This window comes from Bison bison, unplaced genomic scaffold (assembly GCF_000754665.1).
Source record: "Bison bison bison isolate TAMUID 2011002044 unplaced genomic scaffold, Bison_UMD1.0 scf7180017864508, whole genome shotgun sequence".
NCBI lineage: Eukaryota > Metazoa > Chordata > Mammalia > Artiodactyla > Bovidae > Bison > Bison bison.
The window spans coordinates 2,846,307-2,859,999 of record NW_011495064.1 but is presented as its reverse complement, the minus strand read 5'-3'; the positions used below and the strand labels follow the sequence as shown (position 1 = coordinate 2,859,999).

At 47.1% G+C, this 13,693-nt stretch overlaps 1 protein-coding gene across 3 annotated transcripts in view; it reads right to left on the bottom strand.

The window, feature by feature from the left end:
• KCNIP3 (Kv channel interacting protein 3, calsenilin) overlaps nucleotides 1-13,693 on the bottom strand; it is a 96,357-nt gene that overhangs the window by 6,175 nt on the left and 76,489 nt on the right. For 2 of the 3 annotated variants that reach the window (XM_010829572.1, XM_010829574.1), the window contains 3 exons: nucleotides 7,297-7,421; nucleotides 6,791-6,860; nucleotides 6,457-6,527 (listed from right to left, as the gene is read on the bottom strand). In XM_010829572.1, coding sequence (XP_010827874.1) covers nucleotides 6,457-6,527; nucleotides 6,791-6,860; nucleotides 7,297-7,421 — 266 coding nt within the window. Of the gene's footprint in view, nucleotides 1-6,456; nucleotides 6,528-6,790; nucleotides 6,861-7,296; nucleotides 7,422-9,728; nucleotides 10,478-13,693 lie in introns of those variants that run through there. The other variant, XM_010829573.1, reaches the window with a different exon arrangement.

Below are 13,693 nucleotides of genomic sequence, written 5' to 3'. Positions count from 1 at the left end.
CAGAAACCTTCTGCAAAAAATATGTGCTTGATTGTGTGTACTCCCCCTTCACCAAAATCACATATATGCTGACCCACATCAGAAACATCAACAACCTCAGATATGCGGATTATACCACTCTAATGGCAGAAAGCGAAGAGAAACTAAAGAGCCTCTTGATGAGGATGAAGCAGGAGAGTGAAAGAGCCAGCTTAAGACTGAATAATTTTTAAAAATTAAGATCATGGCATCTGGCCCCATTACCGCATGGCAAATAGAGGGGGAAAAGGTGGACATAGTGACAGATTTCCTCTTTTGGGGCTCCAAAATCACCGTGGACGGTGACTGCAGCCATGAAATCAGAAGACGATTGTTTCTTGGCAGGAAAATGATGACAACATAGACAGTGTGCTGAAAAGCAGAGACATTACCCTGCCGATAAAGGTCAGTATAGTCAAGGCTATACTGGAGAAGGCAGTGGCACCCCACTCCAGTACTCTTGCCTGGAAAATCCCATGGATGGAAGAGCCTGGTAGGCTACAGTCCATGGGGTCGCAAAGAGTCGGACACGACTGAGCGACTTCACTTTCACTTTCAGTCAAGGCTATGGTCTTCCCAGTGGTCATGTACAGTTGTGAGAGCTAGACCGTAAAGAAAGCAGAATGCCAAAGAACCAATGCTTTTGAACTGTGGTGCTGGAGAAGACTCCTGAAAGTCCTTTGGACAGCAAGGACATCAAACCAGTCAATCTTAAGGGAGATCAACCCTGAATGTTCACTGGAAGGACTGATGCTGAAACTCCAGTGTTTTAGTCATCCGATTGGAACAGACAACTCTTTGGAAAAGTCCCTGACGCAGGAAAAGATCGAGGGCAGAAGGAGAAGAAGGTGTCAGAGGATGAGACGGCTGGACAGCATCACTGATGCAGTAAACACGAACTTGGGCAAATTCTGGGAGATGGTGAGGGACAGGGAGGCTTGGTGTGCTGCAGGCCATGGGGTCATGAAGAGTGAGACACTGGGCGACTGAACAACACCACCACCACCTCTTACCTCTTTGGAGCAGCTTTTCAGAGTTATCTCAAGTGCTGCTTCCTTGGCTATAGTCCTCATTTTTGTCCCCAAATGAAACTTAACTCACAACTCTCAGGTTGTAGTTTTGTTGTTGTTTTTTTTTTTTTATGAGAAGCTCATGACTCAGTGTCTGCCAATGCAGATGTGTGTTCGAGCCCTGGGTTGGGAAGATACCCAGGTGAAGGAAATGGCAACCCACTCCAGTATTCTTGCCTGGAGAATTCCATGGACAGGGAAGCCTGGAAGGCTATAGTCCATGGGGTTGCCAAGAGTCGGATATGACTTGGCGATTTAACAACAACTCAGGTTGTGTGTTTATTTATTTTTTTTCAAGTCGGCACTGGGAACAAGAAAGAGCTCTTGGGAATTAAAAATGAGAAAAGAAAATGACAGACTCAGAAGAAGGGTTAGAAAAGCACGTGGAATCTTCCATAAAGCAGCCTGAAAAGGCCAAACTGGAAAAGAGAAGAGAAAAGCAGATAACGAGCAGTCCACTCCAGAGGGACTGAAACTCGACCAGCAGGAGTTCCAGGAAGAGGCTGAGGAAATGGAGGGGGCGTGCCCACGAGGGGATGAAGGGGAAGGCTGTGATTGTCTAGGTCCTGCCAAGGACCTAACAATGAGGGCAAACAGCCCGAGGTGTGGCTGGGCCATCACAAGCCATTTCAGAAAACGGGTGCAGTGACAGGATCCTATGAGCTTCCAGAGAGAAGAACAAAACCAAACCGAAACTACAACAATCACCAAATCAGGTCCTGTCCACAGGACCAGGAATCAGTAGGAAACAGCTTCTGCCGGAGCTCTGGTTCCACACAACAGGTCAAAAAGAGTGAGAACGGAATGACTCCCCTGGTGTTCCAGAGGTTAAGTCTCCGCCCTGCAATGCTGGGGCCACAGACTCGATCCATGGTCAGGGGACTAGGATCCTAGATGTTGCAGAGCAACTAAGCCCGCGTGCCACAGCTGAGACGGGCCAAATAAAATTTAAAAACAAACAGAAAGGCGGAGGACAGAACAAAGGTACTCGCAGGTGTCTAAGGCTCAGAAATGACCTCCCAGGCAGCCTTTTGCAGGAAATTCCTGGAAGATATGCTTTTGAAAGGAGCTTCCCTGGTGGCTCAGCGGTAAAGAATCTGCCTGCAATCCAGGAGACGAGGGTTTGATCAGGAAAATCCCCTGGAGGAAGGTATGGCAACTCACTCCAGTATTCTGGCCTGGGAAATCCCACGGACGGAGGAGCCTGGTGGGCTACAGTCCATGGGGTCACAGTCGTGCTTCAGACACGACCAAAGCAAATGAGCACAGCACCTCCCATGCTTTTGCAGAAAAAGTAAAGCAAGGAAGAAGATGAAGGAGTCCAGAACCAGGAGACCCAATCCAGGAGAGAGGAGAACAGGTCCACAGAGGACAATCAGCACCACGATGATGGAGCTGGTCAGAGGCTAGGGAGATGTTCATTGAGACAACAGGAAAAGAGTCAAGGGTGAATTACTGGTAAGGTCACAGTTCACTTCAGTTCAGTCGCTCAATCGTGTCCGAATCTCTGCGACCCCACGGACACCAGGCTTCCCTGTCCATCACCAATTCCCGGAACTTGCTCAAACTCACATCCATCCAGTCGGTGATGCCAGACGCCAGCCAAATGACTATTAACTGTAGGCAAAAGAAAAATCTGTGCAGGCAAGGGAAACGTAATCACAGTTCACTGACAGGCTCAGCTGGGGAACAAATTCCGTCAGGAGAAAACCAAGAGAAAGCCAGGGGATGGGCAAGGTGTGTGTGAGTGCGCGGGAGACCCAACTCCTCACTCGTGCAGAGCCAAGGGACGGCGTCTCAACTGGGCACTTGAGAAGCCGCAATAAAAGATACCATCAGGCAGCAAGGAGACAAACAGGGAGAGTCAGCCCAAACAAAGGAGGCGTGTCTGCGGGTGGCAATGCTGTTTTTCAAAGCACACCCTGTAAGTCTACTGGAGCCTGAAAGTCTCGTGTGTATAGTGAAGAAAATGAAGGTACAGGAAAGGAGAAAAGGTGTTGTATTTCTTTCACTTTTTTGAGATTTAGATATATATATTTAAGTAACATACATACTTTGATATTATTTTGGTCCACTGAGTATACATCTTTTAACAAAAGATAAGAAATCTGGGCTTCCTTGGTAGCTCAGTGGTAAAGAATCCATCTGCCAGGGCGGGAGACGCGGGTTCAACCCCTGGTCCAGGAAGATCCCACAGGCCAATGAGCAGCTAAACCCGTGCCCTACAACTACTGAGGCTGTGCTCTAGCGCCCAGGAAGTAACTCCTGAGCCTGCGTACTAGAGCCCAGGAACCGCAACTCCTGAGCCTGCGCACTAGAGCCCAGGAACCGCAACTCCTGAGCCTGCGCACTAGAGCCCAGGAACCGCAACTCCTGAGCCTGCGCACTAGAGCCCAGGAACCGCAACTCCTGAGCCTGCGCTAGAGCCCAGGAACCACAATTACTGAGCCTGCGCTCTAGAGCCCAGGAACCACAACTGAGCCTGCGCTAGAGCCCAGGAACCACAACTACTGAGCCTGCGCACTAGAGCCCAGGAACCGCAACTACTGAGCCTGCGCTAGAGCCCAGGAACCACAGCTACTGAGCCTGCGCTCTAGAGCCCAGGAACCGCAACTCTTGAGCCTGCGCTAGAGCCCAGGAACCACAGCTACTGAGCCTGCGCTCTAGAGCCCAGGGACCGCAACTACTGAGCCCATTTGCAACCACTACTGAAGCCCAGGAGCCTAGAGCCCGTCTTCTGAAACAAGTGAAGCCTCTGCGGTAAAAAACCTATGGACTGCAGTTACAGAGTAGCCCCTGCTTGCCACAGCTAGAGAAAAGTCTGCACAGCAGTGAAGACCCAGCACAGCCAAAAAAATCCATATAATCCCATTAAGCACACATATGATTGAGGTATACTTACTACATCAAAAGTTGGTGTTTATAAGTTACAGGTATTTAGTACTTTCCAGAGGGCTCTTTTAATTAAAAAAAAATTTTAAAACCATTTCAAACATCAGTTCATTTTCCCAGTGCAAAAGAAGTCAACTCTGTTGTTCAGTCTCTAAGTCATGTTCGACTCTTTTCAATCCCAAGAGCTGCAACACGCCAGGCTTTCCCATCCTTCACCACCTCCTGGATATTGCTCAAACCCATGTCCATTGAGTTGGTGATGCCATCCAACCATCTCACCCTCTGTCGCCCCCTTCTCCTCGTGCCCTCAATTTTTCTCAGCATCAGGGTCTTTTCCAATGAGTCAGCTCTTTGCATCAGGTGGCCAAAGGATTGGAGCTTCAGCTTCAGCATCAGTCCTTCCAATGAATATTTGGGGTTGATTTCCTTTAGGATTGACTGGTTTGATCTCCTTGCAGTCCAAGGGACTCTCAAGAGTCTTCTCCAGCACCACAGTTCCAAAGCATCAATTCTTCAGCGCTCAGTCTTCTTTATGGTCCAACTCTCACATCTGCACATGACTACCGGAAAAACCATAGCTTTGACTATACAGACCTTTGTCCACAAAGTGATGTCTCTGCTTTTTGAGATGCTGTCTAGGTTTGCCATAGCTACCATATCAATAAATTCTAGTTAACATGTGTCTTATCTCAAGAATATACAAAAGGATTTGAATCGTTGTAAATATTAATTAGCAGATCTGACTTTCTGGTTTCTTTGTTTTGTTTTAAAATATTCATATATTTATTTTTATTTTTGGCTGCATTGGGTCTTAGTTGCCCCACAGCAAGTGAGATCTTAGTTTCTTGACCAGGGATCGAACCCACGTCTCCTGCACTGGAAGCTGGATTCTTAACCACTGGACAACCAAGGAAGCCCCCTGACTTTTGGTTTTAAGGCCACGTTGAGAGGTTTGGTCTGAGGCAGCGAGGTGGGCTGAATGTCCCCCCACCCCACCCCCTCCAGATTCTTCCTGACCACAGGGGTCCCCACTGTGGTGCAACCAAAATTAGGCCCTGCCCAGTGGAAGGTCCCTGAGAGGTAGACTCCAAAAAGGCTTCCTAGAGCAGAGCTCTGATATCAAGATCCTGCAGGTGAACAAGGAAGACGGTCCTCAAGGTAAACAAACTTCCCTGGAAGGAACCTGAGAAATTGATTTCATGCCAGAGATGCACAACCTTCTGAGACGGTGCCTAGCAGAAGGGGATCAGCACCCGCACCCCCAACAAAGATCCACCATCGACCACGTCCAAGGGACCACAGTGAGAGCAGGGACCACAGGAGCTTGACAGAGGCCTTCCTGACAGCCGGCACTGTGCCAGGGCCTCGCTAAGCGGTCTGGTCATCCGACTCCTGAACAAGAGACACCCTCATCAAAGCCCTGCTTGGGTGGGCCACACAGCTGCTTCTGGCACTTCACTCCCAGGAGCCTCAGGTGCCTCTCACAGGACACGCAAGAACCTGGTCATGGTGGAGGCTGGGGTGGGACCAGGGAGAAGACTGAATGCTCCCTATTGACTCCTTTGGACCGACTCTAATTTTACCCTGTGCAGGCAGAGCTGAAAACAGAAAAGCCGAAAACACTGTGAGCTCACAGGCACACTACAGGCGTGGTCCAGGGAGGGTGGGGCCCCTGTGGGCACAGAGCTGGCGATGCCCTTGGGCCGCCCCGCCCGGGCCTGATGTCAGTGAGCCGGGCTGAATGCGAGCATAAAGGGAAGCTGAGCGGAATCTCGGGTTATTACCCCGGCCGGTCCAGGGGCTTTCTCTCTCACTTTCCGGTCAGCTGCCCTTGGCCTTGGAAGCCGAGCTGGGTGGTTATTGATTAAGCCTGGCTCTCAGCAAGGTTTTCCTCTCCAAAGAGGTTTCAGCTTTTTGCCTGCAGCTATTTTTAGGGGCCTGGGCTCCGCGGTTGGGGCCTCTCTCAACTGATGCCGTGTGGCCGGGTGTCAGTGGGGCCCACGTGCTGCCTGCTCAGAGCCCAGGCAGGGCCCTCCTGGGGGCAGGCGGCTGCTTTCCCAGTGGTGGGGAGCACGAGGCTGGCTCACACTGTGGCTGGGACAACCCCCAAGCCTGTTCAGGCAGGGATGCTCTGCCTGTTTGGGGGCAAAGGGATAAATTCTGGGCACAGACCTCTAGTTAACCTTGCTCCCTTTTTCAAATACAAATTTCCATTGGATCATTACCACCTCGGTGCACCTTGGCTTGGCAGGGCTGGAAGGAAAGGCTGGGAATAGGATGGCCGGACAGCAAACTCGAATTACCCTGACTTCAGTCAGGCCCAGGGCCAGCCCCACGAGTCCATGTGTTCCCTGGGTGACACGCTGGGCCGCTGACACCAGGGTCACGTCTGAGCCTCTGGATGGCCCCGAGGGGGTGGTACCGCGTCTGGGAGATGCAGGAGCCAGGCATGCGGGAGCGGTTGACAGGGACCTACCTCAAAGCGGATGGCCCCATTCCCATCGGCATCGAAGGCGTTGAAGAGGAAGTGTGCGTAGGTGGTGGCATCTAGGGAGACCGAGGGCAAGGCTGGGGTGTCCAGGCTGCCCGGCCGCCCAGGTCCCAACCCCACGCTGCTCCACTGGGCATTCCCACCGCGTCCCGGGCTGGAGTCCGCCCTTCCTACTGGGTGGAGGCAGCACCAGGCAAGGAATGGTGGGGAGGATGTGGGGGGGCTGCGGGTCCTCTCCCTATAAAAGGGAAGCCCACACTCTGGAGGGCGGCCACAGGGAAGTGGGGACTTCGGGAGGAATCGTGGACCTTGGACTCACCTCCCTGAGGGAAGAACTGTGAGTAAATGAGTTTGAACGTGTCTTCGTCCACCAGGCCTGTGGGGCACTCCTGTGGGAGGAAGGGACTCCTCTCAGTGACCCCAGCCACCCTGCCCTGCACCCCGACTCCAGGGGGCCTGGCCTCTCTCTTCCCTCTGGCCAATGCCTGCTGCGCAAGGCACTGCTGGGCTCCCCCAGCCCCAGGCAGGGGAAAGCCCAGTGGAGTGGGCATCATGGGAGGGGCAGGCGGGAAGGGTGACAGGACCCTCATGCTAGGTTGGTCTGTCCCCATGGTCCTCCACTGCACCAGTGCTGAGACACTCATAAGGGAAGGGCCCTGGCCCTCCCCCCAGGCAGCTGTCCCACAGAACACGAGCCCCATAAGACCCTGGGGTATGCACTGTGCTACGGGGAATTTCCAGAAGTTGTGCCAGCACCCTGGAGCCAGCAAAGGGGAGCCGGGGGGTCAGGGCCAAGCCTGGGGGTGGGGGATGTGGGGCACTCACGTTCTTGAAGCCCCTGTAGAGGCTCTGCAGCTCCTTCTTGGTGAACTTGGTCTGTGCCTGCAGCTGGTCAAGCCCCTCTGGCTGGTGGCGCACTGCAGACAGCTCCAGCTCACTGTCGCTGCTGTCTGGGGGGACACAGACCCAGGAGGTGGGACATGTGGCCCTGGCCCCTCTTTCCAGTGTGGGTGCCCGGCTCTGGGTGGAAGTAAGGAGTGGGGAGACTCTCCTTGTGTGACTACCAGGTACGGCTGCCCAGGCTGTGCACTGCACAAATGGATCGGTTGCCGCTCAACAACACACTCAGGTGTGCCTCCTGGTCTCTCTGCTGCCCTGCTCCTCACACACAATGGGCCCTCCCTGCTGGGCTCACCTGGAGCATGCCCACCCTCTCAGCCATATGGTGGGATGGGGGTGGGAGGTGGGAGTGAGTCTTGTACTGGAAACGCACTAAACAAGGGGAGGTGGAAAGGAAACAGAGACAAGTTACAGGGCACCTTGACCTTTAAGACCCAATTCCTGGACCACCTCCTCCGTGCAGCCCTCCCAGATTTCCCCCAGGAATGGGAAGGGCACCCCTCTTGGCTCATCACACTGCTGCTTGGCTGCATTTCGTGTACGGGCTTAATTCACATTTGAGTAGAAAGTAAAATTTCAAGTTCTCTGTCTGTAGGGTAGGGACCAGATCTTTTATTTAATCACAACACATCAAAATGGACAGCAGGGTCACACGGACACGGATTAGAAAGAAGAAACCCAAACTATCTCTATTTACAGATGACATAATTATCCATGTAGATAGTTTCAAAGAACATACAAAAAAATCCTCTAATAAATGAGCTTAGCAAGGTCACAGGATACCAAATCAATACAAAAATCAATCACAGTTCTATAGAAGACCTGTATGCAGCAACAGAGACCCAGTGTAGCCAAAAACAAATAAATATATAATTTCAAAAAATGGTCCATATTAAAAAAAATCAGTTACATTTCTATTGATCAACAATGTACCATTGGAAACCAAAATTCTAAAAAACTTGCTATATTAATTACAATCACCCATCTCATAAGTGAAGTAGGGAAAATAGATTAAAATATTAAAAAATACAAATAATGAAATATAAAATGATAATAAACAATAAAAATAATATAAAATGTAAAAATAAATAGGTAAAACAATCTAACAAAACATGCACATAATCTGTATATTGAAAACTACAATAGGCGGATAAAAGAAATCACAGAAGATTTAAATAGGTAATGAGACACACTGTGCCCATGGATTGAAAGGCTCAGCATAATAAAGACGTCAATTATCTTCAAAATGATTTACAGATTTAACATAATTCCAGTAAAAATCCCAGGACAATTTTTTTTTTTTGTAGATATAGACACACTGATTCTAAAACTTATGTGGAAAAGCAAAACAAATAGATTAGATAAAAGAAAAAAGTGGTAGAAATCAGTCCATCTGATTTCAAGACCTTATACAACTATAATCAAGAATGTGTGGTGTTGGAGAAAAGACAGACACAGATCAGTGGAGCAAAACAGAGAACCCAGAAACACATCCACATAAATATGACTGAGAGGATTTTCCACAAATGTGCAAAAGCAATTCAGTGGAAAAAGTTTAATTTTTTTCAACAAATGGTGCGAGAAAAATTGGACATCCACGTACTCAAAAAATGAACTTTGACCTAAATCTTATTTCTTATACAAAAATTAACTCAAAATGGAGCACAGATTTAAAAGTCAGATGTAAAACTATAAAACTTTTAGAAAAAAATAGGAGAAAGTCTTTACGGCCTGGATTTAGGCAAAGAGTTCTTAGGCATGGCACCAACAGAATGACTTAGAAAACACTGAAAACCTGTACTTAAGAAAAGTTTTGCTCTGTAAGAGACATTGTTAAATAGAAAGGGAAACTACAGATCTGCACATTGAACGTCTAACAAAGGATGTTCAGAATATATAAAGAACTCTCAAAATTTATCAGTAAGAAAAAGTACAACTCAAATTAATATTAATAAATGGGTAAAAAAAAAAACACCTGATCAAACACTTCACCATAGAGGATATACAGATGGCAAATAAGCATGAGAAAGATGTTTAACACCGTATTTAATTAAATAAATACAAATTAGAGCCACGATGAAACACCACTGCATGCCAGTAGGAATCATGTGCTAAGTCGCTTCAGTCGTGTGACTACAGCCCACCAGGCTCCTCTGTCCATGGGATTCCCCAGCCAAGAATACTGGAGTGGTTGCCTTGCCCTCCTCCAGGGGATCTTCCCAACCCAGGGACTGAGCCCGTGTCTCTTATGTCTCCTGCACTGGCAGGCGGGTTCTTTCACTGAAAATACAGAAAACAAAACTCCCCTGACCCTACTTTCCTCTCAAGCTGTTGCTCTTTTCTCTCCTTTAACTCACCGTCTTCACTTCCTCTCCTCTTAGTCTCCCTTGATCCTACTCCTCTGGGGCCTGTGCCCCACCACTCCAAGCAGACTGCTTTTCTTAGATCACCAGTGATCTCCATATCGCTAATCCAGGGATCAGCACAGTCATCTTGACTCCTCAGTCATACAAGGACAACATGAGAATGAAAAGCATAGTGACTACACGGATGAACTTTCAGGATATTACGCTAAGCGAAGACGTCTAGAAAGACGAATACTGTACGATTTCAGTTATATGTGGAACCTAGAAAAGCCACACTCACAGGAACTGAGAGTAGGCTGGTGGTTGCCAGGAAACAGAGGGTAGGGGGTGGTGAGATGTTGGTCAAAGGGTACCAGCTTCCAAGTATAAGACGAATACGTGCTGGGGGATCTAAGCTACAGTATGGTGACTACAGGCAGCAATACTGTACCGTACCCTTGAAAGTTGCTAAGGGGTAGATCTTTTAAAATTATTTTTTAAATTAAGTAATTAATTAACTATTGGCGGCACTGAGTCTTAGTTTTGGTGTGGGCTTCAGTAGTTGCAATGCATAGACTCAGTTGTTCCGAAAGGCATGTGGGATCTTAGTTCCCTGACCAGGGATCAAACCTGTGTCCCTTGCATTGCAAGGTGGATTCGTAACCACTGGGGAGCAGATCTCCAATGTTCTCACCACCACCACAATAACAAAAAAATGAGGTGATGGATGCATCAGTTATCTTTATTGTAGGTGATCTTTATATAAGCTTACACAATGTTAGGTATTGCTGCTGCTGCTGCTAAGTCGCTTCAGTCGTGTCCGACTCTGTGCAACCCCAGAGACGGCAGCCCACCCGTCCATGGGGTTCTCCAGGCAAGAACACTGGAGTGGGTTGCCATTTCCTTCTCCAATGCATGAAAGTGAAAAGTGAAAGTGAAGTCGCTCAGTCGTATCCGACTCTTAGCGACCCCATGGACTGCAGCCTACCAGGCTCCTCCGTCCATGTGATTTTCCAGGCAGGAGTACTGGAGTGGGATGCCATTGCCTTCTCCTGTTAGGTGTTAATTATAGCTTAATACAGCTGGAAAAACAAACAAATGAACAAAAAGAAAATTATGTGCCCATTTCACTTTTGAACATAGCTGCAAAATCTTAAAGCACGTTAGGTAACTTAATCCAACTGAATTAAAAAAAAAAATACACCAGGATCAAAAAGGTTTTATCTGTAAGAGTGTATGGAGAGAAAATCATATGAAAATCCTAATACAGAAAAAGCATTTGATAAACATCCACATCTATTTATAATTAAAATAAACAAGCAAAAACTCTTAGCAAACTAGGAACTTTATAAGGGAACTTTGTAAACTTGATGTGGCTTATATTTGTAAAACAAATATTTCTTTACAGAAAATATTAGGTTTAATGGCAAAGGGTCACAAACATTCTCTTTAAGATTTGGGACAAGCCAAGGTTGGCCACAGTTACCACTAATTGATGTCTGGCCAATACTCTAAGGAAATTTTGAAAAAGGAAACAAACAAACAAACAAAAAAACCCCAGACAGTGTAAGAGTTGGGAAGTATAAGATAAAATTAACACTGTTTATAGGTGACATGGTCCCTACAGGGACCAAAAGAATCAATATACATGAGAGTTCAGTATATGCTGCCAGATGTGAGATTAATTTATGAAAATCAATAGCAATTTTCTACACCAGTAATAACCACCTAGAAAATACAATAAAAATAACATTCATAATAGAAATAAAAACTAAAAAGTATCTAAGTATTAACCAAAACTCAAAGAACCTCTATAAAGAAAGATAATCTGAATAAATAAGACATTCCATCTTAGATATGATTATAATAACATTATAAAGATGTTATTTCTCCTGTGATAAATTATAAATTCAACACCATCTCAATAAAAAACCCAGTTGGATTTTTGAGGACTTTGATAAATTTGCTCTGAAATGTATAATAAAGAATTTAAAAATCCATAAGCCTGGTGGGCTGCCGTCTATGGGGTCGCACAGAGTCGGACACGACTGAAGTGACTTAGCAGCAGCAGCAAGAATCTAGAAAGGAAGAGTAAAGAGAGAGTTTTCCCTATTATATACTAAAGCATTTATAATCACTGTAATACAAATTGTCTACAAGAATAGACAGACACACTAAAAACAGACCAGAGAGCTCAGAAAGAGGCTGAGGTGTAGCGGGGCCTTCCCAGAAGCTTTGGGGAAAGGCCAGTTGTTTAGTATAATAGACGGTGTCAGGAAAACTGACTCATCATATAAAGAAAATAAATCATAAAGAAAATAAATACCATGTGCAAAAGCGAGCTCCAGATTAACTAAAGATAACACGTGAACAGTGAGCTCTACAGTTCAAATAAAATGTAGGGCTTTCCTGGTGACCCAGTGGTTAAGAATCTGCCTGCCAACGCAGGGGACATGTGTTTGATCCCTGGTCTGGGAAGATCCCACATACCACATGCCCCGGAGCAACTAAGCTTGTGTGCCACAACTCTTGAGCCAAAGTTCTAGAGCCCGCAAGTCGCAACTAGAGAGTGGCCCTTGCTTGCTGCAACTAGAGGAGCCCGCTTCCAGCAAGAAAGTAGCTGCAGCAGCCTGCTAGCGCAGCCAACCATAAATAAAACTTTACAATAAACAAAAATAAAATGTAAAACAGTATCTTGCCAACCTAAAGGTGGGGGGAGATTTCTTAAAACTTGAAACCAGAAAGGACGAAAATTGATGAACTCCATGACATCAAAGGACATCTGCTCAACAAAGGGCACCATGATGGCGAGGGGTGCTTGACACAGTGGGAGGAGACAGCAGGCAATATTTACAGCTGACGGAAGAAGAAGGTCTAGAATTGATAAACGTCGGAAAAGGAGACCAGAGACATCAATAAGGACAGGAAGACAGCACAACCTCCTCAGCAAACAGGAAATGCGAATTACGATGAGAAGTCCACACCTTCTGATTGACATGAAACAAGAATGATGAAATGAGGGTCACAGGAGAGGACATAGATCAATGGTCATTTTTAAACATGCTGGTGACTGTGTACATTGGTACAACCACTGTGGAAAACCACTTGCATTTTCACATCTGCATACCTTAGAAAAGGCAACCCACTCCAGTATTCTTGCCTGGAGAATCCCCTGGGCAGATGAGCCTGGCAGGCTACAGTTCATGGGATCGCAAAGAGTCAGACATGGCTGCGCACACACAGCAAACTTTAGGGCACAGTAATCCTCCCTGGGGTACACATGCCAGAGAAAACCATTGCCCAGGGGTCCCTGGAGCACTCCACAGTAATGATGGCCTGAATCAACCAAATGTCCATGGACAACAGAGCAGATAAATAGATTGTGCCCCCACCGGAGGAAAGGTTACACTGCAGTGAAAAATGAATGACCTATAACACAGAGCAGTGTGGGTAAGTCTTAGAAACAGTGTAGCTGAAAAAACAGTCCTAGGAGACCATGATTCTATTTTGTTTTTTGGTATAAAATTCAAAACCAAGGAGAATGCCCTCCTGGTCCAGTAGTTAGAACTCCATATATATATATATATCCATCCTTAATGTGTTTAATGTGTTATGTTAATGTTCTTGGTCGCTCAGTTGTGCTCAACTCTTTGTGACTCCATGGACTGTAGCCCACCAGGTTCCTCTGTCCATGGGATTTTACAAGCAAGAATACTGGAGGGGGTTGCCGTGCCCTCCTCTGGGGGGTATTCCTGACCGAGGGACTGAACCTGAGTCTCCTGGGTCTTCTGCATTGCAGATGGATTCTTTACTTGCCAAGTCATCGAGGAAGCCCATAATGCATTTAGTATAGGTTAATTAAAATATTTAAAAGTAATTAGAGTCCCCAGACCAAGAGAGGGGAGAGAGAGAAAACACCTTTGGTCCGGATGAACTGTTGGTGACTTGGAAAATAAGCACTGCAATCCCAGGAGAAA